Source organism: Columba livia, chromosome 1 (genome assembly GCF_036013475.1).
Source record: "Columba livia isolate bColLiv1 breed racing homer chromosome 1, bColLiv1.pat.W.v2, whole genome shotgun sequence".
In the NCBI taxonomy this organism is placed as follows: Eukaryota; Metazoa; Chordata; class Aves; order Columbiformes; family Columbidae; genus Columba; species Columba livia.
Genome location: NC_088602.1, coordinates 58,647,340 through 58,673,917, shown reverse-complemented (window position 1 = coordinate 58,673,917; position 26,578 = coordinate 58,647,340). Strand labels below are relative to the sequence as shown.

The following is a 26,578-nucleotide window of genomic DNA, read 5'->3' as shown; positions in this document are numbered from 1 at the left end:
TCTGCACAGAACAAGTTCCTTTCTCTCTGACAATAGCATAAAAACATTTTTGGACATTAGGACAGAATTTAGGCATCCAAATCCATATGTGGGTGACAAAATCCCACATCCTAATTCTAAGTCCATATACCTTTTTGTTCACTCTAAGAATGCGTCGTTTTTCTACAGTAATTGCATGCTGAAACTGAAAGAGCTGTCTCATTCCTCCTACTACTACATTCCCTTCTCTCTCAATCATATCTGAGAATCACGAATCATCTAGAAACCCGCTCTTTGTGGGGTAGTTTTCCACTAGTAGTTACTTATGTTGTCTTTTTTTTGCCAGCAAGTACCTGAATAATACCATGTCCTTGTGCAAATACTTCTATGTTTTCAGCTTTCACTGCAGTATTTTCTAAAGCTCTTCTGACAGAATGAACAGTGTAATGAATATCATTGGCTTTGAGTCCTGAAATTAAAAATAAGGGTATTATCAGACACAACAGAAAGTCACAGCTTTTTTTTTTTTCCAGAGGAAAAAGTATCTAACCTCTTTTAGACTATGAATCTATGTTTAACATTGTAGCATATTACCTGACAATACTAATGCAATGCCTCCACATGCATTGGGAGAAGACATGGATGTACCATTCATGAGTTGCGTTCCTCGCAGAGTCCAGTTTGGAACAGAAGCAATAGCACCTCCTGGGGCACTGATACTTACTCCAAGGGCTCCATCAGTGCTAGTGTTAAAACAGAATGGTTGAAAAACAGATTTTTTTTCTGCATACTTTTTCTTGAAGTTAATTCATGCACTTAAAAGATAATTTTAGCTTTAAAGAACATTCACAAGTATATTACTTCAATAAATCTATTAACCCATTAAACCCAAGAAAAAGCATGCCATGAAGCAGCAATTAAAAATGTCACACTAATCATCAGCCATGCCTGCTTTACAGTGAGAGTTTTCTAATCTTTCACTCCTTCGATACTCTACACCAGATTTCAGTTTAGTCAGCAGAATATCTTCTGGGATTTGAATTAGAAAAATGCATGTAAACAAGCCTATTAAACACTTCAATACATAAATTAGTATTCTACACAGCTTATTTAACAGTTGTTATTTTTAAAGAAAAACAGTAAAAGGGAGAGGAGACTAACAAAGATTAAAAATCCAGATATCTAATTTTGCATGTTGCCGCTTCACTACCAGGTCAAATTTTGAATTACAATACAGAACCTGAGACAAGGAGAGCAAGAGAAGAAGATAAAAAAGAGGGAACATCAAGATGTGACCAGGATCACCTGGGCCTAAGTCACCTTCCTTTCTTGCCCAAGCATATATAAGAACAGAGCAGGTACTGATGCCACAGTTAAAGCACCATCCAGTTTTTAATTGTACAAGCCAGATATACTCCATCTTCCTTTCTCTGGATAGACAAAAATTGCACCACTGTGCCTGAGCTACTAAGTTCTCTGAAGAGGCAGGAAGGGCATTTTAGGGTATTTCTATCCCATACTAGCAGCTTTGTATGTCTAAAATCAGCCTCAAATCAGGCTAAATTATAAAAGACAGTACACAGTAACTGTACAACACACAAGAAGAATTCTAAACACAGGCAAGAACTCAGGAAGATATGCTATTTTTTTTTTCTCCTTTTGGCTACCAAATTACTATAAAATAGTCCTGAGGCACAAAATAAAAATCAAAGTTTTCATTGCCCCTAAATTTTCTTTTATAGATCTTTCTAACTTTCTATAATGTGAGGTAGAATTTTTTTTTTTTTTTCTGCCTACCCAGACCTCTACTGGACTCAAGCAAAAACCTTGAGTAATTTGTGCCATCACAGCAACATCCCTGAAGCCATAAGTAACACCACTGCAGTAACAATATTTCTTTTAATCTTCAACACCAACAGAAGAGTTCACCACACCATCTTAATGAAGTAAATGTTATGGAAAAAGTCCTCTGAGAAAATAAATTTCAGAAAAATAACAGATTTCCAAACAACTTTTAAACGACTTTCATAATCTCTGAATAGGCTTGCACTCATCAAATATACTTTCATGAAAAGTACAGGTTGTGCCAAGGCAGTTCAGAGGTCTTCCCCCTCCCTCAGGAGTTCTAGAGCCCAACATACAAAGGCCTTCCAAGAACAGGAAGCCACCTATCCTCTTCCCAAGGGAAAGAAATAGTTTTATTCTTGTATTAATGATCAAGTTTTAGATTTTGAATTGCATAATCTGAACACCAAAATAATGAATTTGTTCTTTTAGTATAACCTACCTAGGCCCTCTGGATGACCAAGTATATTGATTTGCTGGCAGTTTTTCTCTTAAAGAATATTCAGCAACCATCATGTCAGGCGATACATAGGCACCAACACCTGTAAAAAACATTCAAGCATTTTAGATGTACAATAAATTTTTATTAAAGGCAAAATTAAAATATTTCTATGCTTTAAAATCATTATGAGAATAATTTTTGCTTGACATTTGAAAACGGAAACACATATTTTCCATCTTATTAAATCCAAGTATTTTTACAAAACAAGTGTAAACCAGCATGCTGTGCAGTAACAATGCTGACAAGTCATACTGTATAATATTAAAATATTATGTGAACTTCAAAGTTTCATTTTTATTCAACTGGGATATATTCACGTTCTACATTTCTTTCACAACAGATCACTGTGACATGTCTCTACACTCTCCTGTGCCCCTTTGGTTGTGTTTACACTGTTACAGACTACACAAACCGTACCTCAATGCAACCTGTGTGAATTGCTTCATGCTCACATGGTTCACAGCTACGCCACCTGGAGTAGATGGCCACATCCACACAGCTCAAACACAGTGATGAGACTATAATTACTTTCCTGTCTATCAGTTCAAAGTGCCCAGAGCATGTAAATGATTATGTCAAAGCCTGATGAAGTTGTATTTTCAGAACACGATGTCGAGGATGCACATTGCATCTGTGCCATGTACTAATTCTGAAGTGTGTGCTGCATTTTCTTTACGGTACAGGTGCTATCAGGATGGTAGACAACCACCATACCAAGCTAACGAACAAATTTGGCCAGGTCCATGTCCACACTGGCTGAGTGAACTAAGCCAACCTGTCACTACCTTGCTTTACCCTCAAAAACCAAACCAAAACAACCCCTATGTGGTTCCCTCTAGATGGAGAACAAGGAGCAAGCTACTTTGTATTCAGAGCGAAGTATCACCCAAGTCTCTAGAGTGAAACAGCAAGTAAACTAAACTGACAGGACATATGGACTGTAAGAGGAAAGCCAATGCAGACCTGAACAGATCTTGTTAGTTCCAGTTCCAACTCCCAGTCTCAGTAGTGGAGTAACTGTCGATTAGCTTTTAGAAAGTAATTAGCATTAATTCTAACAGCTGTCCTGAAATAGTGTCTCTCAAACTTTCCAGTCTACATGCTAATCTCCTCACATGAGAATCCTGAGATTTAACAAGCACCTTGTTTAACACAGTAATGCAGCAGACATTTTATATAAAAATTAAGACTAGGGAAGCTACCTCCAAATGCTAATCTTATACCTAAATCTTTCACCGAAATATTAAAACATACACTAGCCCATCAGTAATGCCAATCCTTATACCAGTAATATACTTTCATAGAAGTGGCATCGCAGTTCAAAGAATTCTTCCCCTAGAAGGACTTGTCTAGGACACATCATGGGATTACTTTATACCCAAATAAAAACCTTTGTTTCACTACAAATAGAAATCAGAGTATATGACGAAGACAGAATTTAAAACCGAGATTCTGACAATTCAGAATGCATTACAGGACTTTCCAGAAGATTAATGAGAATCCAACTTACTTATACTTTTATAAGTTGCACTTACCAGCAGCTAATGGTCCAAGTGAAGTGGTGTGCTCAGATGTTTAGTTAAAAAAAAAAAATAATCTTGGAATCTTTGAATAGGTCAGACCACAAGGATTTCTTTTGCAAATTTTATACAAAAACACATCAAATCAAGACCATCTGCCTCCTACCTCTGTTTTATACATAAGTAAGGTCTTGAACTGCAAGACAACAATCTAAATTTTTATATCTAAGCATGCAAGTGCTTCCCTCAAAATTAATCTTGTAGCCCTGTGTCTTTGATATTTTTTTAGATTTAGTTCAGTAATCAGCCATTGATCTCAAACATGTAACACAAGTACAAAGCTGAGAAAGACAGAAGCTGAATACTCTCAAAGTATTTTTTTTGAAACAAATTATTTACCTATTACACTAGATGTAGTTCCACCAGGACATCCTACTGTAGAAAGGCAAGGGCCATTATTTCCTGCACTTGAAACATAGATCACGTTGTGTTTCCACACTGCTTCATTAATTACTTCACAAATTCTCCTGATGTAAGAAAAAAAAAGTAAGTCATTTCATCAACAATGTCGCTTTCTTCCCACAGAGCAAACTCCCATTTTTAGTAGAATCTCTGTGACCAGTCACAGAACAAGGACTATTATGCAGCCTGCTGCCCGGATCTAGCAGATGTGGTTCCAGTACAGAAACTGACCACAAAAAATATCTTCTGGTTTTAAAAAAGGAGTAACATTTTTCTAACAATATTAGGTCTTGAAAAAGCCCCACAAATCACGTTCCAACTACAAAAATCCTTTAATATTCTAAAATCATCTTCGTATTATAAATCAGTAGTACTTTTGATAGGTTTACTCAGTTTTCAAAGGTAGTAGAAAATGTAAACTGCAACAGTTTAATGCATATGAATAATTTGGACCTTGACGATTAATTCTTACTGAGAGTTCATTTATACAAAGCTCAACAAGTATAATTCCATTTCTGTGATATTAAAATACTCTATATTAACCACAGTAGTACTCACCCAGAATTTGGCCAATGTGTTGCCTCTCCATAGCTATAGTTGACAAGATCACATTTGTACTTTATTGCTTCTATCATCTGATAAAGTAAAATAGAAGCCAAAATACATACTAGTCACAGAGTAAGTCACTTAAAGAATGGCAAAAAACATCTGCTTAAACTGATCTGCTACAGATCTAAGGAAAAGAGATAAATATCTTTTGACTCTACAAAAGAAAGTAATTTAATTCACTTCAATCAGTTATTTAAGTGGTATTTCCCAGTGAACAGAATAGAAAAAGCCACCCCCTGAACAGTCTTATTCTTGCTACATTCTAAACTATAAATTAGGACATTGCCCTACAAGAAAACCGCGGACATCATTCGTATTGTCTTGAATGTCTGTCCTCAATAACATAAAATTCTTCTTTCCTGTGTAGATTGGTTAAATTCCAAAAAGTCACAAAACCATTATTGTACATCTTCATGTTGCTATAGCAAGATATTCTATATGCCACAAATATAATTTTCTATTTTCAGTTCCTTTTCCCGGGTAAAATTTTTCTCCATTAACTCACTATATGAAAAAGGCCTTGGGCCTTTCATCATTAAAAAAGAATAGTATTTACCTTATTCTTAAGAAAAGAGAGTTAAAACAAATTCAGCCACATGGGTAGATATTAGTCTAATTCTAGACTTATTTAATTATTCTACAGCTATTTAAGTAACCATAAAAATACAGTCACAACACAGAAAAAGGAACTTCAAAAAGCACACAAGTAACTTAGCCCATGTGTTAAGCCAGCCAGACACACTGCAACTCTGTCATTCCAAAAATACCTGCAAGTGCTCTGTGCAACACAAGTCTTGCTTTATATTAACATATTAGTCTCAAGGTATGTTTTAAAATATATTCTGGCTGGGGTTTTGTTTGTTTGGTTGGTTGTTTTTTTGGAGGGTGGGGGATGTTAGCTTTGTTTTGGATTTTCCTCCCTCCCCCTTGAAGAACACTGGGTTATTTTGGTTTTTTGGTTGGTTGGATTTTTTCTGCTTTTGGGGTTTTTCTTGTTTGTTTGTGGGGTGGGCATGTGTGTTTTCTTGGTTTTGTGTTTTGTATTTTTTTTTTTTTTTTTACTGGTTGTTCTGTGGTTTTGTTTGTTTGTTTTTTTTTAATTTGGAAATATTCTACAACCATAGAAACACAGCCTATAAGCAACTGGAGCAGGAAGTATCCCACAGTATTCTACAATTAAGTCACATTGCTGAGATGAATAATTTATTCAGTGAATTACTCACAGCTCTTATTAGACCAGTGCCGGTTTCCATTGTACTTAGTCTTGTATCGCCAATCTTGATCGCAAGAATCTGAGCTCCAGGAGCCACACCATTTCGTTCTGGTTCTTCTGGAAAGTACCCAGCTGCAATACTAGCCACATGTGTTCCATGTGCTCCTGAGCAAATGAAAAGTTGTATCACTATATGGTCAGCAAACTCCATTTATACCAATTTAATGTACTACCGGTCAATTCATTTTCTCTTATTGAGCTTTAAGTATATCAATTCAGCTGCCAGCCAGTCACAAGTGGTGTTCCCCAGGGCTCCCTGTTGGGGCCAGTTCTGTTTAATCTCTTTAACAGTGATCTGGACATGGGGATCAAGTATACCCTCAATAAGTTTGTAGACAACACGAAGTTGGGTGGGAGTGTTGGCTCTACAGAGGGATCTGGACCAATGAGCTGAGGCCAGCTGTATGATGTTCAATGAGGTCAAGTGCTGGGTCCTGCAGTTGGGTCACAACAACCCCAGGCAGTACATCAGTCTCAAGGAAGAGTAGCTGGAAAGCTGCCTGGCAGAAAAGGACTTGGGGGTGTTGGATGCCTTGAGCCATCCCAAGTATCAGAATCGGGACACAATACAAATTACTTCTCACGATACCCACACAGCAGCAAAATTTTCTTAAGATTACTTTCATTTACCTCCACTTGTCACAATGGAAAGGAGGTTTCCATCATCATATATATTAACGGAATAATTCAACATCTCAGATGTTCCAAAAGATCCATATTCATGAGCCTCTTTGTAGGTTCTCAGCACTGTACAGCTAGTTAAGTCACCACTCTCACTTGTATCTATGCAGGCTCTGTTGACAAACACAGAAAAAGAGAAATTTTGCTGTAAACTTTCGGTTATCTACCCCCACCCCCAACAAAGAGTACCACAAAATCTTCATGAAGTCTGGTTCTCTGTTTATGGTATCTTACTTCTTCAAGTCACTATTTTTAAACCTGGCTGTTTACTCTTACATTCAGAAACTGCAAAGATCTCTAAATAAACTGATTTTCAAATGTCACTAAATTAAAATTTGTCTTTGAAAAGCAAGCATATGGAAATTCAGGCAATTTCTTCAAGGAAGAAATTTTATTAAAGATAGCTGTTCAGTGCTGGTACACAAACATTTGAAGTCTCACCCACTGTTTTCTATGACGCACATTATCAGTTAAGAAAAGTGTCACATTACATCCTCCAGTTTGTGCAAAGACTTGTGGGATTTTTTTCCTTATCACCAATGGATACTTAAAGCAATTTTACCCCAGAGGAAAATCCCACAAGCTCACACTTTTTATCATGCTGTCTTCAATAAGACTTCATTTTGCCCCATCTTCATTTGAAATCAGAACTTCGTAATGAAATTCAAGTGACAACGCAGGATTATTTTAAATAAAATAATATTTAAGACATCTATAAAGAAGGCGGATTTAAAACAACAGCTTGCATTGAAGACTGTTATGCGTAGAACAAGACATTTTAGATTAATTTAGGCATTTACCTCCAGGTCTCACCATCATTCCATACTATGCAATCATATACTGGGCCAGGATCACTATATTTTTTCTCAAAAGAATTCAACAGTTCCACTTGATTTTGTAGTTCTTCCTTTATTAGTTTATTTACCTAATAAGACAACAAAAATACAGTTAGGGTATCTGTCAAATTATTACAAGACAGGTATTCCCACATTCCTTTCTGAAGCTATATGTTTGTTCTGTTTCTTCATCAAGAATGTAAGACCATCCTAAGAGTTAAACACATCTAGAAGTTCAATGGTCTTCAACAGTGCGTTAGTTATTTTTGACCTATTACATATAACCATATAACTATTTCCAATTTCTGTAACTGTACCATTTAAAGCTTTTTTTTTTTTTTACAGATTGTTTACTGATACATAAGTGGTATATTAAATTAAAACTTACTAAAAATATGCTGCAAAGTATTCATATTTAACAAGTTTAGAAAGTTATCAACATGAATCAAATCAAACAACCATCCATTTACAGACTTTTAAAATTAATCAGATGATACACTGGTAAGTTCTCTGTCCTTCACTCATCCAATAAAATATTTTAGTCCTCTCAAACAGCAACAAATTGTTGCAAACAACAAGTTTACAAATTCATTTAGATTTATAACCACCTGGGAGGGAGAGCTATGAGCAGCATCAAATTCCTCTTGTTTCCTACAGGCCTCTGCTAGAGCCAGTCTGTGAACAGGATCCCAGAGCTTTTCCTTGCGTTCTTTCTGTAACATAAAACCAGGTTCCTCAATATTTGACAAATACATGTCAAAGTATGAAGTCTACAAAAATAATTTGAAAATTCTGATTCGAGACACAATGGCTATTCAGTATGATACTATAAATAAACAACAACTGCTACACAGAAAAAAACCCCAAACAAACAGGTATCAGTAATTTCTAGACTTTTTGACTCAATGGACCACTGGTGAGGAAGACCACCAGGCCACCTTCTGTTGTTTTTAAAAATCACAGAAGAAATAGATCATGTCAAAACTAAACAAAAAGTCAGTGAGAGAACAGCTCTCAAGCACTGGCTAGCAGCCTCTGTGTGTTAGCAAATCACATACTGTAGTTTCCTAGAAAAACTTAAGAATTAGAACAGTGAAATATGACTAGACACCAAAGACAAAATTTAATTCCTTACCTGAATCCTCTCCTTAAGAGCTTTAGGATAGATATCATAGCCATTTTTTATGCCAATGTGATACTTGCCTGAAGGATTTACCCAGTTTGCTGGAATCTACAGAAAAGTATATTCAGAAATAGGTTAACTGATGGCATTAAAAAAAAGGCAACACTGTGTAAGGGAGCTTAGCAGAACAGACTTGCAAATATTGCCAATTTAATTCCCTGTCTCCATGACAGTATCTACTGCACTAAGATTCTATAATATGGTATGGCATTTTCAATCCAGTTCCAAATAAACCAGTATCAATTGATGTAACACTGCCATTGAATGTCTTTAAGTGTCAGTTGCTCTGACACTATTTTTAAAACAAAGTCCCAGCAGCAACTTTTTTTGGGTAGAGGCCTGGGGAAATCATAGCACTATAAATGAAAAGAAGCACCCCAGCATCAAGGTATATTATGGTAAGAGGTCATGACAAACATCTGAACGTCTAATCTCATATCTTGCTATAGTTCAGAGTCTCAGTAGACCAGATCCACTGTTACTAGTAACAACATGAAAAGAGAGCAACAGGTTCACCCTTACAATCCTTTTCTGTGCAAAATTCAGACAAAAGCTGATAGTATGGAGATAACCAAAGATTTGAGGCCCACACATCACCTCATCCATCTAACCAGCCAATTAAGAACACTTCAGTAACATCAGCAGATTTATGTAGGTGAAACCTCTACTAGGTCTCATCATACCCTTTCTGAAAACTCTACGCCATTTTGTTCTATTCATAGCAATGATGCAGCGAGCCTATAACTTAGTCCTCACACATTTTTCAGTACCTACGACTATCTACCATAAGCTTAACACCATACTTCTTATAGTTTACACAAATGTAGAAAATCCTAGCGCTTCTAAAGACAGAACCATGTCTGATATTTTTAAAGCATGTTAGTATGTTTTCTTCAGCCAACTTCCAAAACTGTATCACATACTGATTAGAACAAAGAGAAATTATCAAGCCTCAAACAAAACTCTGTATATACCTCCATTCAGCTACAGAGAATATTCAATATTAAGACATATAACAAATGAAAGACATGTCATATGAACACACAATCTGTATCAAGATGAACAAATGCACTTTTAATTTTGGATAAGATCTAGTTCAAAGGAAGTTAATTTCTGCAGAAACCTAAATAGGTCTTAAACTTGTTATTAAACAAGAACAGAAAAAAAAAAAAAAAGATACCCAGCGGTGTCTCTGTAGCACTGTAGCACCTAATACTCACCTTTAAAGTTCTTCCAGAAAGACCAGTAATTTCTCCATCTTTAGGTTCTACAATGGTACATGTAGTTACATCACCACTGCCTGTTGTATCAATTATATCAATTATCTTGGGTTTCCCATCAGTTGTAACCTGAAAATATGAGCACAGAAAAACTGAAAATGTAGTTGATTACTCTCCAGCATACAAGCCAGGAAACATTTCATTTTTTTAAAGAAAAATATCAACTAACTTCCTTGAACACTCAACCTTTAGCTGAGTGATGTAAAATCAATTTGAAACTAGGTTAATTTTCAGTAAACTAAGAGCAACATGTCCATATTTCTGGTTTATACAAATTTACTAACTCGTTTATAAAAATAATTTATAAGAGAAACAAGTAAGAACATTGTATCAATACGCCACAGGCATCTCAATTTAAAACTAAGCCTAAATTTACAAGACCATTTGAAAAAACTATTTGTGTCCAAGCGATTTGCTACATTGCTTCCACCTCATGACTCCAGCCAAATTTTGAAGTAATGAGTGCACAACTCTAATAAAATGAAAGGTGCCGAAGTAAGTGCTTGAAGGGCAATATGAATTCATAGGGTTGGAACAACTCTGCTGTGAGGATGGGCTGAGAGAGTTGGGGTTGTTCAGCCTGAAGAAGAGATGGATCTGGGGAGACCAGTCTTTCAGTACTTAAAAGGGGCCTATAAGAAAGATGGGGACAGACTTTTTAGCAGGGCCTGTTACAACAGTGGTAACAATTTTAAAATAAAAGAGAGGAGATGGAGACAAGATAAAATGAAGACATTTTTTCCAACAGGGTGGTAAAACACTGGTACAGGTTGCCCAGAGAGGTGGCAGATGTCCCATCCCTGGAGACATTCCAGGACAGGCTGGACGGGGCTCTGAGCAACCTGATCTAGTTGCAGATGTCCCTGCTCATTGCAGGGGGGGTTGGACTAGATGACCTTTGAAGGTCCCTTCCAACCCAAACTACTTTATCATTCTATGAATTAGCATCTGTTTTTACAGTTCTACATTAAAAATTTGTTTTTTTTAAAAAAAAAAAAAAAAAAATCAATAATCTTCCCAAGATGTCCTACACGATAACTATACTGACAGTGAAAAAAGCTTCTTGTTTAGAAAAGCTGTAATATTTACTGTTTTTTTATCATTCAAATATTTAGTATTGTTGCCCCCATTCTCTATCAATAATTTTTATGCTTGACATAACATATATGGCAGGTAGTTTTGCTGAAATCATACTCCGCATTTGTGAATTCAGCTGCTGGAAATTAACATGATCAAGCTGCTTCATAAAAGTCATTCTATTGCTGCTAAAAAGACAATAAGGGTCTATGTTTTAATCACACCTCAACAAATAAGGATAAATACTTCCAAGGCCTTAAATTCTCATGGTTTAAAACAAAAACACCCCAAAAAACACTCAACAAGAAACCCCCAAACAAAAAAAATAACAAGCCACCTCCCCTACAAATAAAAATAAGTTTAAACTTTTAGAAAAAAAAAAAAGAACCAAACCCCAAAATCCCAAACCCATAGCAAGCATAAAAAGGATAATGATATCCATTTCCTGGAAGGTAAAAAATACTGCTTTTAAAGAGGCTTGATAAGGAAGAACTTCCATTATAGAAACCAACTTTCTCACTCCGTTCACAGAAAATTCCTGTTCAGTTAAAAAAATTGTGAAAGCACATTAACCTGGTAAAACATCTACTGAACAGTTACACAGTAGTGAAAATGTGCTTAAGAAACACAGTGCATAGGCACTCATGCCATATAATTTTCTAGTGTTTATATTTAATGTCTTCAAACACCAGTCTTCATTCACAGAATGGTCAAGTGCTGCTCCGATAACAAAGCAACTGCAAGCCAAACCTGAGACTATCAGAATCGGACATTTTTCAATATGCCTCCAATCAAAGAGAATTATTCAGTGATAAAAGCACAAGAAAACAAGAATCAAATGTAATCCAAGATGACTTGTTTGAAGTAGGCAAGTTATACTGCAACAGGTGGCCAGACCACAGATTTATGCTGCAGCAAGCTTAGGTAGTTTTAAAAGTTGATACCTAGCCAGGAAGACAATGTGCAGCTCCTACACTATACAGCTCTTTGCCTCCTGGCTGAATAGCAGGTTCACACGTGCACAAAAGTTTGAACAACCAGAACGAACAAATCGGAGTCTTTCAGTCAGACACAAGAAACTCCCAGTTTCAGGTGCAGAGGTGCAAGGTTCAACTCCTAATGGCACTGATCCAGAGAGGTTCATGGTCATTTAGTGCAAGTAACTGATATGGCTTCTCCTGCTGACAAGAACTGTTGTTTGGCATACTGCCCACCAGAAGTAATGCTACAGTGAACCTCAGAGTTCAACTCGGTTTTCATTTTCAAGTCCTGTAATTCTGAGAAAATAATAATAAAAACAAATAATAATAATAATAATAATAATAATAATAATAATAATAATAATAATAATAATAATAATAATAATAAAATCAAGTGAACTTGATCAGTTCCCCTGTGTGAAATACTGAAATAATGAGATTGTTATAGATGGTACATTTTAGTACCTTTTGCATTAAATTTCAAAAAATTAAGATTTATTTTATACAGTTAAAAATATTTTATAGTGTATTTATAATAAAATCCACAGTTTTACATTTAATATAATGGTTTGCTCACAGTCATTTGAAAAAAATATATAGTTTATAACCAAAAATGATTGTTGTTTATACATTTTAGTTTGAAAAACATATACTTTCATGCCAGCTCTGACTTTGTAAAACAAATAAATTAGTAAATTGAGCACATTAAAAATAATCTATCTGCACAATCCTGGCAGCTGACCAGTATAACAGAAGTAGAGGAGCAGCAGTACTTATGACAATCTCAACTTAAATGCAAACTCAGATTTATTTGAGCATGTTTTTCTTAGACCATACAATGTTACTGATTCCAACTGACAGCTACTGCAGCAACAAGAGATGACCAAGTCCTTCAGCACTTTGGTCATGGGACAGCTGATCATCATCACAAATACATTTCAAGCCATTTTTTTTTAAACTCAGTGCTAAAAAGCAAGTCAAACCAAACTAGCTCCTATTGCTAAAAAGTTGTCTCGGAAAAGCACTAATTTTAGTAAAGAATAATTCCAACAGGCACTTCACAAAACAAGCAAAACTGCAAGAAGCAAATGAATTGACTTATCCATTGAGAAATGTAATATAAAGAGTGACAACAGCAACAGGGAAAAGACAGGGTGGAGTCTAACAAAGACTAGAGACACACAACCACAATGCTCCATTAAACATACCTTACCCGCCCACCTAAAATTTCACCAAGTACTCTGCCTTAATAAGGAATTAGGAGCCATAACTCAGCAGGTAACGAGAGGAAACAGATTCTACTAAAAGGGCTGAGGCAGGGGAAAACACAGCATGAAAAAAGCAAACTGAACTTTACAGTTGGCATCAACAGGTGGAGTGTATAGCAATGGAAGATAACATGAAAAGAGTTCCCTAGAGGGCACTGACTATGAAAGATTCAGAAAGAAAACTAAGTACAAGTTAGAGTAACATTTTGTGTGGCAAAGCAAGCCAATGAAAAATGAAATAGATGTAAGAAGGTTTGTTAAGCACAGTAACTATTCTCTGTGTAGTTTGTAAAGCAGCAAGTGTCCAGGAAAAAATATAAACATAATGGCACTTTCCTGTTACACTCTGTCCCCAAATCTTTTTGTCCCTCAGCAAGTGATCATAAGCCAAACATTTATGGTATCAGTGTTTGCAAACAAAAGTATAACCTCAAATGAGCCTACCCAGGGATCAGACACTAAAGAGCAGCAAAGCATGAAATGTTTTGACTAAAACCTCCCCTGTATTCAAAACCGGGTAGTCATTTTTGCCTGTAATCATTATTGACATCAACTCCAACTCAAAGTTGGAGTAATACCTATTAAACTTGCTACATATAACACCTTCTACTCCCTCTAAGCAACTGACTAATTTCTCATAGTTTTAAGTGGATGCCAGGCCAAAAACTGACAATAAGAAAAATCAGCAGCAGAAAAGACAAGGGCATTAAGATAATTTAAAACAAACAAAAACTTCCCCCAAATTTGAAACTACTTGTCACAGCACAGCTACGCTGTCTCGCTGTCTGTGCCCAGGACACTCTATTAGTCTGTGGAAGCAAAACATAAACTGCCCAATACTCCATGGAATAAGGACATCCTCTTGCTGAGAAAAAACACAAAGCTATTCTACAGACTGTGCGTTGCCTACGTTCTCCTTTAGATCTCCCTGTACCCTGTGCAATAAACATCCTAATTCTGTAGCTTAGCAAGTAGCCTAAGTCAGGGGTATTAAGTGCACAGTGCGAAAAGAGGACAGTTTATTTACATGTTTCTCTAATGTCCTTGCAGACTCACTTTCACGCATTGCAAGATGAATTTTTTCCCCCCAAAGTTCTCTACAAATCTTTTACTTCAATACCTGCAATTTTACTCTCCACATAAAGAAAACAGGTTGAAGAAAACTGGTACAGTCAATACTGAGATCACGACGGTTCATTAAAATCCTTTATTACCCCTTCGGATATCTATCTGAGAACAAAGATTCCCTCTAATGCCCATAAACTCATGTTTTTTGGTTGACCACTCCTCATTTACAATCTCTAAAGATTTAGACTTTTTGCTTTCATATGTGAAGCTTCAGAAATGTGCACATCCCATTTATACTCACATCTTCCTAATTGTCTTTTACTATTTTCTGATCTGCCTATGTTATTATCTTGCTTGCTTTCTGGCTAGCATTCTTTAAGCTTCCTAATTACTATTCCACTTAGCCACAGCTTTTTGCCAAAAGCAGAATGTTTCATTCCAGCTTAAAACAATCAAAGTTACAGCTGACCAGTGTGTCCTTCCACTCCACCTGTCCTCTTCACCTACCTGAACTCCATAAGGGGTCATTTCAGAACACGGAACTAAACATCTGCCAGGGTTAGGTCCCTGAACTACGTCACTTAGGAGTAAAATCTGCGCCTGTGCCAAAAAAACGGCATAAACCAACACAGGCCCTGCTTAGCTAAATTAATAAAGGATGCAGTACCTAAACAAGTTGCATACAACTCTCTCTGAATAATTTCTCAAGGCTTCCTTTGCCACACCTGAGAGAAAACATGTTGACAAGAAACCGGAAGCAGTAGCGATATAAAAGGTCACATACAAACTTACATGATAAAGAAATTTTAAGGGACAAGAGTTAAAAGAAATAAAGAGGTGCTGGGAAACTCCAAAATCAAAATCACACAGACAGAAACCCACAAAACTGAGATGGAGCTCACAATGGCAATCACTGTGCAACCTGAGCTGCAAAGGCAGCAGATCCAAAAAAAAAAAAAGCTGGCAGAACCAAATTTCACACAGATTGTTATTGCAATACAACACACAAAAAGCACACTGACATAGAGAGGCATGCAAATTCTGCCAGAAATACACTTTTCATGTAAAATATCTAAGTGGCTATTTGCAGACTCCAGCTGCCTACTGTTGAAATAACGATAAGGCTTAACAAAGCCACGGAGTATTATTTTGCAATGAGTTCTACGTGAAAGACGACAGCCAAAGAGCATCAAAAAACGTCTATGAATGGCTTAAAAGGAGGATCCTTAAACAAACACCCGAAGTGACCGGTGCGGGGCCCCGGCTGCAGGATTCTTGAGCCCACGCTCACGTCAACGCACGCTTAGCAGGAACAGGCAACAAACAAACAAGCCCCCAGCACCGCCTTTCAGGAGCCCCCCTCCGCTCTCGCCGCCGCCTCGGGCCGCCCGAGGAGCACAGAGGCTGCTGGACGATCGCCCCGGCCCCGCACTCCTCCCCGGCCCCCGGGAGCACGGCCGCTGCCCGCCACAAAGCCACAGGGGCAGTCCGGCAGGGCCCGGCTGCGCCTCCCCCCCGCCCCCGAGGGCCGCCCGGCGCCGCTCCCCCAGGCCGTGACTCAGGGCTCCTCCCCACCCGTTATGCCCGTTACCTGCATGCCCGGCGCCCCCGGGTCCACGCCAGTGTCCAGCACGGCCAGTAGCACCCCCCGCCCATCGAAGTCGGGGAAGCGGGCGAGAAAAGCAGCGGCGCCGGTCTCCTTCTTGGGAAGGAGGCCGTGGAAAGGAAACGGCTCCTCCGTGGCGGCCGCCATGTCGGGAAAGGAGTGACGGGGCCGCTATACACACAAGCGCGGCCGGCAGCGGTGCCTGTGGGGGGAGGACAGGCGAGACCGGCGGGAGGCGCATGCGCCGTGCGGCACCACCAATCCGCAGGGAGGCGCACTCGCTCGCGGCCCGCAGAGCGAGAGCGCCAGGGCTAAACCGACCAATACGGTCGCGCCGGAGCTGGACGGGGGGAGGGGCTCTCGGTGGAGGCAGCCAATGAGAGAAGCGACGTGCTCCACGCACGGGACGGGCCGCCGGGCCCGAGGGCGCGCCGCGGGAACAGGGCGTGGCCGCGCGAGGCGGGACGGGGCGGTGCGCGGAGTCCCCGGCGGCCACGTCCTGCGGTGACGGGGGGAGCAGGGCGGGAATCCCTGGTGTTCGCCGAGGGCACGTTCGAGCCCCGCTTGCCCAAGGGCGGGGCGGCTGCGGCCTCTTCGGGATTCGGTCATGCCTCACCGCTGTGGGGGAAAGGGACCTGGGGGTCCTGGTGGACAGCAGGATGACCGTGAGCCAGCACTGTGCCCTTGTGGCCAGGAAGGCCAATGGCATCCTGGGGTGTATTAGAAAGGGGGTGGTTAGTAGGTCAAGAGAAGTTCTCCTTCCCTTCTGCTCTGCCCGGGTGAGACTACACCTGGAGTATTGTGTCTAGTTCTGGGCCCCTCAGTTCCAGAAGGACAGGGAACTGCTGGAGAGAGTCCAGCACAGAGCAACAAAGATGGTGAAGGGAATGGAGCATCTCCCGTATGAGCAAAGGCTGAGGGAGCTGGGGCTCTTTAGCTTGGAGGAGACTGAGGGGTGACCTCATTAATGTTTACAAATATGTAAAGGGTGAGTGTCACGAGGGTGGAGCCAGGCTCTTCTCGGTGACAACCAGCGGTAGGACAAGGGGTAATGTCTTCAAACTGGAACACAAGAGGTTCCACTTAAATTTGAGAAGAAACTTCTTCTCAGTGAGGGTAATAGAACACTGGAACAGACTGCCCATGGAGGTTGTGGAGTCTCCTTCTCTGGAGACATTCAAAACCCACCTGGACACATTCCTGTGTAACCTCATCTAGGTGTTCCTGCTCCAGCAGGAGGATTGGACTAGATATTTTGAGGTCCCTTCCAACCCCTAACGTTCTGTGATTCTGTGATGTGCCAGTGCTGCAGTGTGGGGGTGCGCGAAACCCTCCCAAGTCAGAAGCAGAGCCAATGTTCAAACATTAACTATTTTTTTTTTTTAAATTTACTTTTGCTGATTCATTGTCTGGGATGAAAACCTGTTCTGTGGTTGCTGTGCCTGCGGGAGCGCTGTGTCTCCATTACTGCGGGGTGACGTGGCTTTTGTCGTGTGTAGCACCGGACTTTGGTGCTTGTGCAGCTGTTCGGCAAAGAGAAAAATTACGTAGACTACCTAAAGGCTATGGCAAGCTCCTAATAAAATTTTTGGTGAAGAAATTCAAGGGAGAATCTCAGCTTTGAAGAGGGATTTTAAAGTTAGTTTCTAGCCTCCATGGCTGTGTGTAAGCTTGCAAAGAAAGCTGAGCTTGTAAGGAACCGTTAAAGGAAAAATTGTGTTTTTACACACTGGGGACCGGGTACCTGACCCCAGCTGTGGGAGGACTGAGAGACATCTGACTATGAATCCTTAATGTAACGCAAAGTCTCTTTGAACTAATTCCAGAATGCAAAGTGATTGCTGTATTTAAAAAGTTAAACTAGGGGGAAGGGTAGTCAAAGAGCCAGGAATCCATATTTTAAATAAATCAATAAGGGGAGGGGCTTGTTAGAATTAAATGAATGAGATAGGTAAGCTGAGGCGCGCCTCAGGTAGCCTGCAAATCTGCAGTATCCAACTGATGGGGAATAGGAGAGGGAATTTGCAGCTGGGATCCGGGGGGATATAAGCAGGGGCTTTTTGCCCTGTTTCCTGGGCTTACCATTAGGTAGGACACCCAGTTTTTCAAAATCATTAATAAAATACGCTTTGCTGAGAGATCCTGCGTGAGCCTGTTATATTGGCAAGATGATTGTTTCTTACAAATTGTCTAGTATCTGAACCCAAATATCTGCAGAACTTCTTTCAAAAAGATGTTTATAGTGTCTGACACCTGGCTCTTTAACCATTTTAGCCAGCAATAGGGGTACAGACTGGTTGGTTACTTGGGTATCACTTCGCTTTCTTCAGGCAAATTTCCGTTCAGAGAGTTATATTGGTGGAAAAAGGTGAAGTTTTTCTGAATACATTTATATGTTCACTGTAAAGCGAACAGGATTTTGGCTTTTGAGAATTTTCTATCTGTATAATGTTTTTGTTTCATGGGTCTGATGATATTATTACTGAATGTTTGTTACACATTTATCTTCATTGAACTAGACCTCACATTTGTTCTTTCTTAGCAGAAGTGTGGGGGTGTCTGCTAGCAAATAGTAGCATATTTTGCATTTTCCACATTTTGTGGGCTACCATCAGCAGTCTCTTGCAGCTCATCAATGGCTTTAGAGATCTATGAATTTTTATGCAAGTAAAGTACCAAAATAAACCTGGAAAGCATTGCTTTAAAAATACATATTATTATAAAAAAAAAAAAAAAAATCAAAGCTGTACCATATGTACTTACTGTGTAACTCAACCTGCTTCCCTCTTTGGTTTTCAAATATCAGTCAAAATTTTACATTTTGATGTGTAGAAACCATATGCTTGACTTCCTTAGAATACTGTTGGTGTCTGACAGCCATACTCAGACTTTTAGAATTACCTAAAATGTGGAGTGATCTTACTTCAGGGGAGAAAATTATTCTGACAAGGTGGTTATTCACTTGCTTAATACTTAATTCACTGCCCATTTGAGTTCGGTTTTCCTTCTGTGTATCATTGCTAATGCATCGCAGTGGGAGGTGCTCCTATTTCTGGCAGCATATTCAGATCAACAGAAGTCTAATACATCATGTTGCTATTATATTTTGAGACATTAAGCTACATCAACTTCTCAAAATGTTTCATACCCCATTCAGTAAACAAGCTGTATGTTACAATTTGGAAACATTTATTAAAAAATTTGAAAATTTCTGCTCTGTTCTGTTGCTGTCGTCTTAGAGTTATACCACAAACAACTCATGTAATTAGCAGGTACCTGAATTGTATGTGTATGTACACCTCAGTGATGTGTACTGCCAAGTAGCAGGGCAGGTTCTGCAGGAAAAGTCAAGATTTGAGGAAGGTGTGCCAAATGTCTTTTAACAGACTTTAAAGGAATTATCATGAGAGGAGAAAGCAAACCTAATTTCAGTTACAGTCTTTAGGACATAACCAGGCTGTATTAAATGTATGAGTACAATTGCTGCATTTAGGGCATAGGGTTAAGTTTGTGCATCTTACGGAGCCTTTGCAGAACTGAAAATACAGAGATTTGTGGAATTTTACATTCAGTTCTGAGCTTCTCAGGTTTCTCATGTTTAGTTTGCTTATAGAGCTTGTTAAAATAATTTTGCAATATATTTATTTTATAATGGTAACATGCACATTCAACGTTTATTCCCTTTACTGTATCTAAGTTTCTGTATTTTAATAAATAGAGCTTTATTTTGCTCTGAGTAATACTGTTTCTGTTACTCAAAAGTAAAGGCAAAAGTAGAGCTGCCATGTTAAAGACTCAAGAGTTTGTCACAAACTTCTTGAGACAATATGGTTTGGTCATTACATTGATGGTTTAGCCTCTCTCGGGATCTAAGTTTGTACGGCAGTTCATCTGGGTTTGCTGCATTAAGTAGATTCACATCTGCATATTAAGGATCATTTCAGATGTTTGTATCTGAGTCTGGGAGCTGAGCCAAAGTGAAGGAGTAAGGGACTGCTGGCACATCCCAGGACTTGGGTTTTCAGAGGTTCATACAATTTTGTAGATCACTATGAAAGCGGGGAAAACCAGGGCTGCTTGTTTCCCCTAACAATCCTTCCTCTACTGTGAAATATGCTTTATGTCTGATACCACGTGGATGTCCTCAGCTGGCTCGATGTCTGTGGGCAGGTGATGCTCCACAAGGATTCGGCTCTGAATACTCCCAATACAGATGTGCTTCTGAGTCTGCTGGGAGCCAGCAAAGCTGCTTCAGTCATCACAGCCCTGAGCAATTCCCCACCTTGCTCGTGGGTCGGGCCTGTCAGGACACAGGCCCGAGCCAACTATCCCCTTTCATTTCACATGCAGCCCTAACGTGCCTCAGATAAGGGAGGCTGGAGATATGTCTTCTGCCTAATGTTACACCCGAAAGTCAGGCACTGGGAGTCAAATCTCTTTTCTGTCTGAGCTTGCACCTTTCTGCAGACTAAATGCTTTGCCTGCTGCAGGGTTCTTTCTGAGTCAGGCGTTTCTGTTTTGGGTGGAAGCATCCCAAAGTGAACAGGAGACGACATGACCTAATATCCTGCTAATGCAAGCATTGACATGGATGGAGGAATACTGGGGGTTTAATTCATTCTCTAATTGGCACCAAATGTTTCCATGCAAAGTATCAAGTAGAGCTGAGCACGACAGTTCTTTAAATTTTAGTTGCAAGCAATTATCTTAGGTTACATATTTCACCCACTCGGGTCTTTTTTCAACCCTGCCTCAGGTACAATGTGTTGAGAGGAGGAATGAGCCTCCCAGTTAGACTGGGAGAGGAGGTGTTTGATCAAATCACGTTAGGCAAGGGAGGCACTTCAGTATTCTGACTGAGTTCATTAATTACCGAGGTGTTCAGTAGAAACTGCTTCTCATTCCCACCTGATGAGACCAGGTTAGCCTCAGTATTTAATTTCTAGGTTATAATAAGGACAGATGGTCCTTGAATGAGATGCATGTCAAGATGTACCTAATTTCTGCTATTGCCTTTTGTCTTCCTTCCCTTCACACTGGCTTTTGTTATTCCCATGCAAGTGTAAATAAAAACGAGTTCTCCAGAAGCAAGTTTCCCACTCACCTCCAGTGTGATACTTGGCCTTTGTCTCTTATTATTCTGCTTCCCTAGTCACTTGTGCTGGTGTGGCTTCATGGTGGAGCAGGTCAAGGAATAAATCTGGCTGAAGACTATCCCACAAAAGCAGCTGGGAGCATTTGCCTGGGACAGGTTCCTGTGCTACCTCCATCATGCTTGTGCTGGTGCAGAGCGGAGATGGTCCCTTGCAGCACAGTTAAATGCACCATGGGGTGACAGCACTGCACAGGGAGCCCTGACCACTGTACGTGGTCCACAGCACGCTCTGGTAGGGAAGCTGGGTTTACAGGATCAAGATTTTGGTTACCAGGCCCTGTACTGAGGCTACCACAAAGTGCCTGCGTAGCTACAAGCCTAAGTCTTTTGGTGGATCCATTTCATAAGGATTTTCAGAAAAGGTTCAATCCTAGTACTTTTTTCTTTGATTAGTACAGAACAGTTCAGCGTGAATGAAAGTATCAGATCTACACAGTATGCACTTTGACACTCTTCACAGAGAGGAAAACCTGTACTTGTCTTTTAGTTTTGATAACAAATCTTCCTTTGTGGAGAATGTATCTTCAGCTTTGTCTTTATGAAGTTAGGTACCTGGTTCGGTCAGTTTGACATGTTCATCCCTTCATAAATGTAAAACAAGGAGATCATTGTATACATACAAAATGATAAGATCATTAATCAACAATGGCTGGCTGTTACTCTCTCACTTAATCGTATATAAAATATGCCTGTCAGAGTTAGCAGAAGCTAAAATTAATGAATCCTTATTGTTCTCCATCACAGACTCTTGAGGCCCAGCTGAAGGTTTTAGGCTACATTGTTGGTTGCAAAATTATTAAAAATTGTCTGAAATTATATCCCTATGGAGAGCTATTCATGTATTGCTTTAAACACTTTCTCAATAGTGTTGCTCAAAAGAACTAATTAGTCCTGAACATTTAAGAAAGTGGGGTTCATTTAGAAAGACATGAACCTCAGCAAAAAGCTCCTGTACCAGCTGAAACTCAAACATCTGATGGTCTTCTGTGGCAAATTATTAATAGGTTGCTTTTAAAAAACATGAATGATTTTTGAGTTTGCCTTTTTTTTTTTTTTTTTTTTTGGCATAAAAGAAGTAAAGAAGAGAACCGCACTCTGTGACAAATGCCTACAACGAAAGAAGGCTCAGGTGGACAAGAGTGATGAGCCCAGGGAAGACTATAAGGAATGGCCACCAGTTATTGTAGTGCAAGCTGAACTTGGCACAAAGGGTGTTGAAGGTGACCTTTGTTTTAGATATCCAGTTGCACCACTGGGGTTTTGAGTTGTGTAAACAGCCTTGCTTGAGATAATTAGGGGAGAGAAACAGCATGGGTGGAGAAGTGTGTAGGCGACTCAGCCAAACCTGAAATTTTAAAAGCTGAACAACCAAGAAAATGAACTTTGATGAGAGCAACTGACTTGAGCTGGTTTCAACCCATGTATTCCTCCCTGGAAACTGGGATGCCCAGTGTCATAACAGTGAGCATAAAGGGACTGGTAATGGCAATTGGGTTTGTATTTTGATCCAACTCTGTATTGCGAGTGCTGTATTGCACTTATTATTTTAGTTAGGGCTTGTTTAGTCTAGAGAAGAGGAGGCTTAGAGGTGACCTCATCACTCTCTATAACTACCTGAAGGGAAGTTATAGCCAGGTGGGGATTGGTCTCTTCTCCCAGGCAGTTAGCAATAGGACAAGGGGGCATGGGCTTAAACTCTGCCAGGGGAAATTTAGGCTGGATATTAGAAAGAAATTCTTTACAGAGAGAGTGGTCAGGCATTGGAAGGGCCTGCCCAGGGAGGTGGTGGACTCACCGTCCCTGGAGGTTTTTAAACTGAGATTGGACATGGCACTTAGTGTCATGATCTAGTAAACGGACTAGAGTTGGACCAAGGGTTGGGCTCAATGATCTCTGAGGTCTTTTCCAACCCAGTCGATTCTGTGATTCTGTGATTCATTATTGGATCACTTGCTAAATCAAAATCCTGTATAACATCAAGTATCTACAAAAAAAGAGATTTGGTATTAAACATGACACTCCGCCTTGTGTAGAAAATCTCAAAGAACCTGCTCAGAGTGTATTGGGCTATGACACATCCCCAGTTGAAAGAGCCTTGAGGACTACCACAGGCCCTCAACACAGCTGCCAGTTGACCCTGTAGGAAGCGTTCCTTTTCTGAATGCCTAATTCAGAATCATCCAAATAATTGGAGGCTGTCTTCCAACAGCAGTGTGATTTTCTAGAAATTTATCTTTCCTAAGAAAATTATATGTGTTTTTCCCCACATGGGGGAGATAAGACAGACATTTAAATGTAGTTCTCTCATTAACTTACAGCTGAGGTTTGCAATGGTACAACAGAGGATGATGAGGAATCAGCAGATATGGCCTCCATGGTAGGTTTTTTAGCTGGAGACCATTCAAAACCAAGGTAATATGTCCTGTTCAAAAACATGCATGAAAACTGAGACAGCCATCCCTTCATCGGGTGAATGTATGAGTGCAGGAGAATAATCAATTACATAATGAATATAGATGACCGAAGCTGGTTTGGTTTAATGTAGATGTCACCTTCCTTCATGTGGTTTCACACTGATTTTTGTTATATTACATTTCTGCAATCATAGGACTACTCTGTTAGTAGAGTGATTGCCGAAGCAGTCGGCATTGCAACAGTGTTTATTCTGTTACATGAAAGTCACTTTGGGGTTTTTAGGCTTTTAATTAGTCAGATTTTGTAAGACACCACAGCTTTGTTTCTTTTTAAATTTATGAATGCAAATGCTCTTGTGCAAGTCACATTATGTCACAGCTTAACCCCAGCCAGCAACTGAGCACCACCCAGCCACTTGTTCATAGTCCCCCCTGCAATGGGATGTGGGACAGAATGAGAAGGCTAAAAGTGAGACAACTCCTGGGTTGAGATAAAGACAGTCTAATAAGTAAAGCAAGAGCTGCACATGCAAGCAAAGCAAAACAAGGGATTCATTCACTGGCTGACACGCCAGAGCGCCGTACTGCCATCCAGCGAGACCTGGACAGGCTGGAGAGTTGGGTGGGGAAAAATTTAATGAAATATAACAGGGGCAAGTGTAGAGTCTTGCAACTGGGCAGGAACAACCCCAGGTTTCAGTATAAGCTGGGGAATGACCTGTTACAGAGCAGTGTAGGGGAAAGGGACCTGGGGATCCTGGTGGACAGCAGGTTGACCATGAGCCAGCACTGTGCCCTTGTGGCCAGGAAGGCCAATGGCATCCTGGGGTGTATTAGAAAGGGGGTGGTTAGTAGGTCAAGAGAAGTTCTCCTTCCCCTCTACTCTGCCCTGATGAGACCACACCTGGAATATTGTGTCCAGTTCTGGGCCCCTCAGTTCAAGAAGGACAGGGAACTGCTGGAGAGAGTCCAGCGCAGGGCAACAAAGATGATTAAGGGAGTGGAGCATCTCCCTTATGAGGAAAGGATGAAGGAGCTGCATGTCTTTAGTTTGGAGGAGACTGAGGGGTAACCTCGTTAATATTTATGAATATATAAAGGTTGAGTGTCACGAGGATGGAGCCAGGCTCTTCTCAGTGACAACCAGTGGTAAGCCAAGGGGTAGTGGGTTCAAACTGGAACACAAGAGGTTCCACTTAAATATGAGAAGAAACTTCTTTTCAGTGAGGGTAACAAAACACTGGAACAGGCTGCCCAGGGAGGTTGTGGACTCTCCTTCTCTGGAGACATTCAAAACCCTCCTGGACACATTCCTGTGTAGCCTTCTCTAGGTGTTCCTGCTCCAGCAGGGGGATTGGACTAGATAATCTTTTGAGGTCCCTTCCAATCCCTAACATTCAGTGATCCTGTGATTCCCATGGGCAGGCAGGTTCAGCCATCTCCAGGAAAGCTGGGCTCTATCACACATCACAGTTACTCAGAAACACAAACACCATCACTCCTAATGTCCCCCCTTCCTTCTTCTTCCGCCAGCTTTATATGCTGAGTATGACATCACATGGTGTGGAATATCCCCTCATCGGGGATATTGATGACTCTCTTTAAGGCCATAGAAACAATTATGTGACAACCTGGACTGACAAGAGGAAAAGCAGCACAGGAGAAAATTACAAGGTTCTGTACAAGGTAAGGGCCTTTTGTTTTCTGTTTTCCTGTGGGTGACAAAGAACAGTGTAACCTATGCTGTTCCTGACCTATATGGTCCTGTTGTCTCAGCTTTTGGTGTTTTATATAGAGGTGCAGACATCTGGTATGTTTTCTGTTGAGATTCCCATCAGCTAAACAGTATCACAGGCACACTGTGCTAACTGTATACAGCATATGGGCCTTTAACAGAATTTCTTGAGCAGTACAAGGCTAAAATGACATCTAGAATTAAGGAACGCATTTAACAACAGAAAGCTTGAATGATACCTGAAACCTTTTAGATTGTTTTTGAGTTTGAATCCTCAGACTTGTTTTTTGTTTATTTGTTTTCTTTAAGTCGCTCTCTATTTCCATTTCTTAATTACTCTTCAGTTTTCCCAGAAAGCAAACATGTGGCTAAACAGGAATTTAAAAGAAATTTTTAAATCCATTGGTACAGGTTTGCTCAAAGAACAAACCACCAAGAAGCTCCTGGAAAGTTTTTGACTGCTTCCAGGAAATAGTTTTTTTTAAGAGCTGCAAAGCTCCTTTCAGGAGATAACGAGGACACTGGGCTCCTCAGAGGGATTCCCCAGATTATTTCACTAAAAGCCAAAGACTATATTTCAGGAGCTAAGAGTGCCCGATGGGTCCATCTGATCCAGTATCCTGTCTCCCAGCAAAGCCCATTAGCAGACACCAAGGGAGGAGTAAGATCTGGGCAAAAAAATTATATTTGTGGGTAATCTCCTAAACTTCTAGTATTTTCAGCTTTGGAGACTTCCTGAAACTGATGAGGCTTTCCTGTTTAGTAACCTTACATGAATCTGTCTTCCGGATACCTATTTAGTCTCCACTTGAAACTATATGTTGGTAGTGATAAGCTTCCTGCTATCTAGTATATGTTTTTTCTTTTTTTTGGTTTAAAAATGCGAAAAACTATAAGCTATGTGTTTCAGACTCTGCAAACTCTTTAAAGACATAGCTGGAGGTATAATGACTGGAATGTGGGATTTTTTTGCAAAACATAAAAACAACACCCCCCAGTCATTGCTTTTAATAGAATAATGTCATAAATTAGATATTTGTTCAAGTTCTCCTCTAGAGGGCAGCAAACATTCAGACCTAAAAGTTGCTCATGTTTCTTAAGGGTG

The 26,578-nt window shown here is 39.9% G+C and overlaps 1 protein-coding gene across 7 annotated transcripts in view; it reads right to left on the bottom strand.

Moving 5' to 3' along the window:
- Positions 1–16,448, bottom strand: part of TPP2 (tripeptidyl peptidase 2) — a 53,019-nt gene extending 36,571 nt beyond the window's left edge. For 2 of the 7 annotated variants that reach the window (XR_010471524.1, XR_010471522.1), the window contains exons 1-12: positions 16,155–16,430; positions 10,111–10,239; positions 8,843–8,938; positions 8,316–8,420; positions 7,672–7,796; positions 6,821–6,984; positions 6,141–6,295; positions 4,867–4,943; positions 4,246–4,373; positions 2,267–2,366; positions 574–722; positions 333–448 (exon numbers count right to left, since the gene is read on the bottom strand). Coding sequence is in view for 3 of the 7 variants with exons in the window: in XM_065057956.1 (XP_064914028.1) it covers positions 333–448; positions 574–722; positions 2,267–2,366; positions 4,246–4,373; positions 4,867–4,943; positions 6,141–6,295; positions 6,821–6,984; positions 7,672–7,796; positions 8,316–8,420; positions 8,843–8,938; positions 10,111–10,239; positions 16,155–16,316 (1,506 nt within the window). In the remaining 4 variants the exon portion in view is untranslated. Of the gene's footprint in view, positions 1–332; positions 449–573; positions 723–2,266; positions 2,367–4,245; positions 4,374–4,866; positions 4,944–6,140; positions 6,296–6,820; positions 6,985–7,671; positions 7,797–8,315; positions 8,421–8,842; positions 8,939–10,110; positions 10,240–12,191; positions 12,525–16,154 lie in introns of those variants that run through there. The other 5 variants (XR_010471523.1, XR_010471521.1, XM_065057956.1 and 2 more) reach the window with 5 other exon arrangements.
- Positions 16,449–26,578: the final 10,130 nt, after the last annotated feature.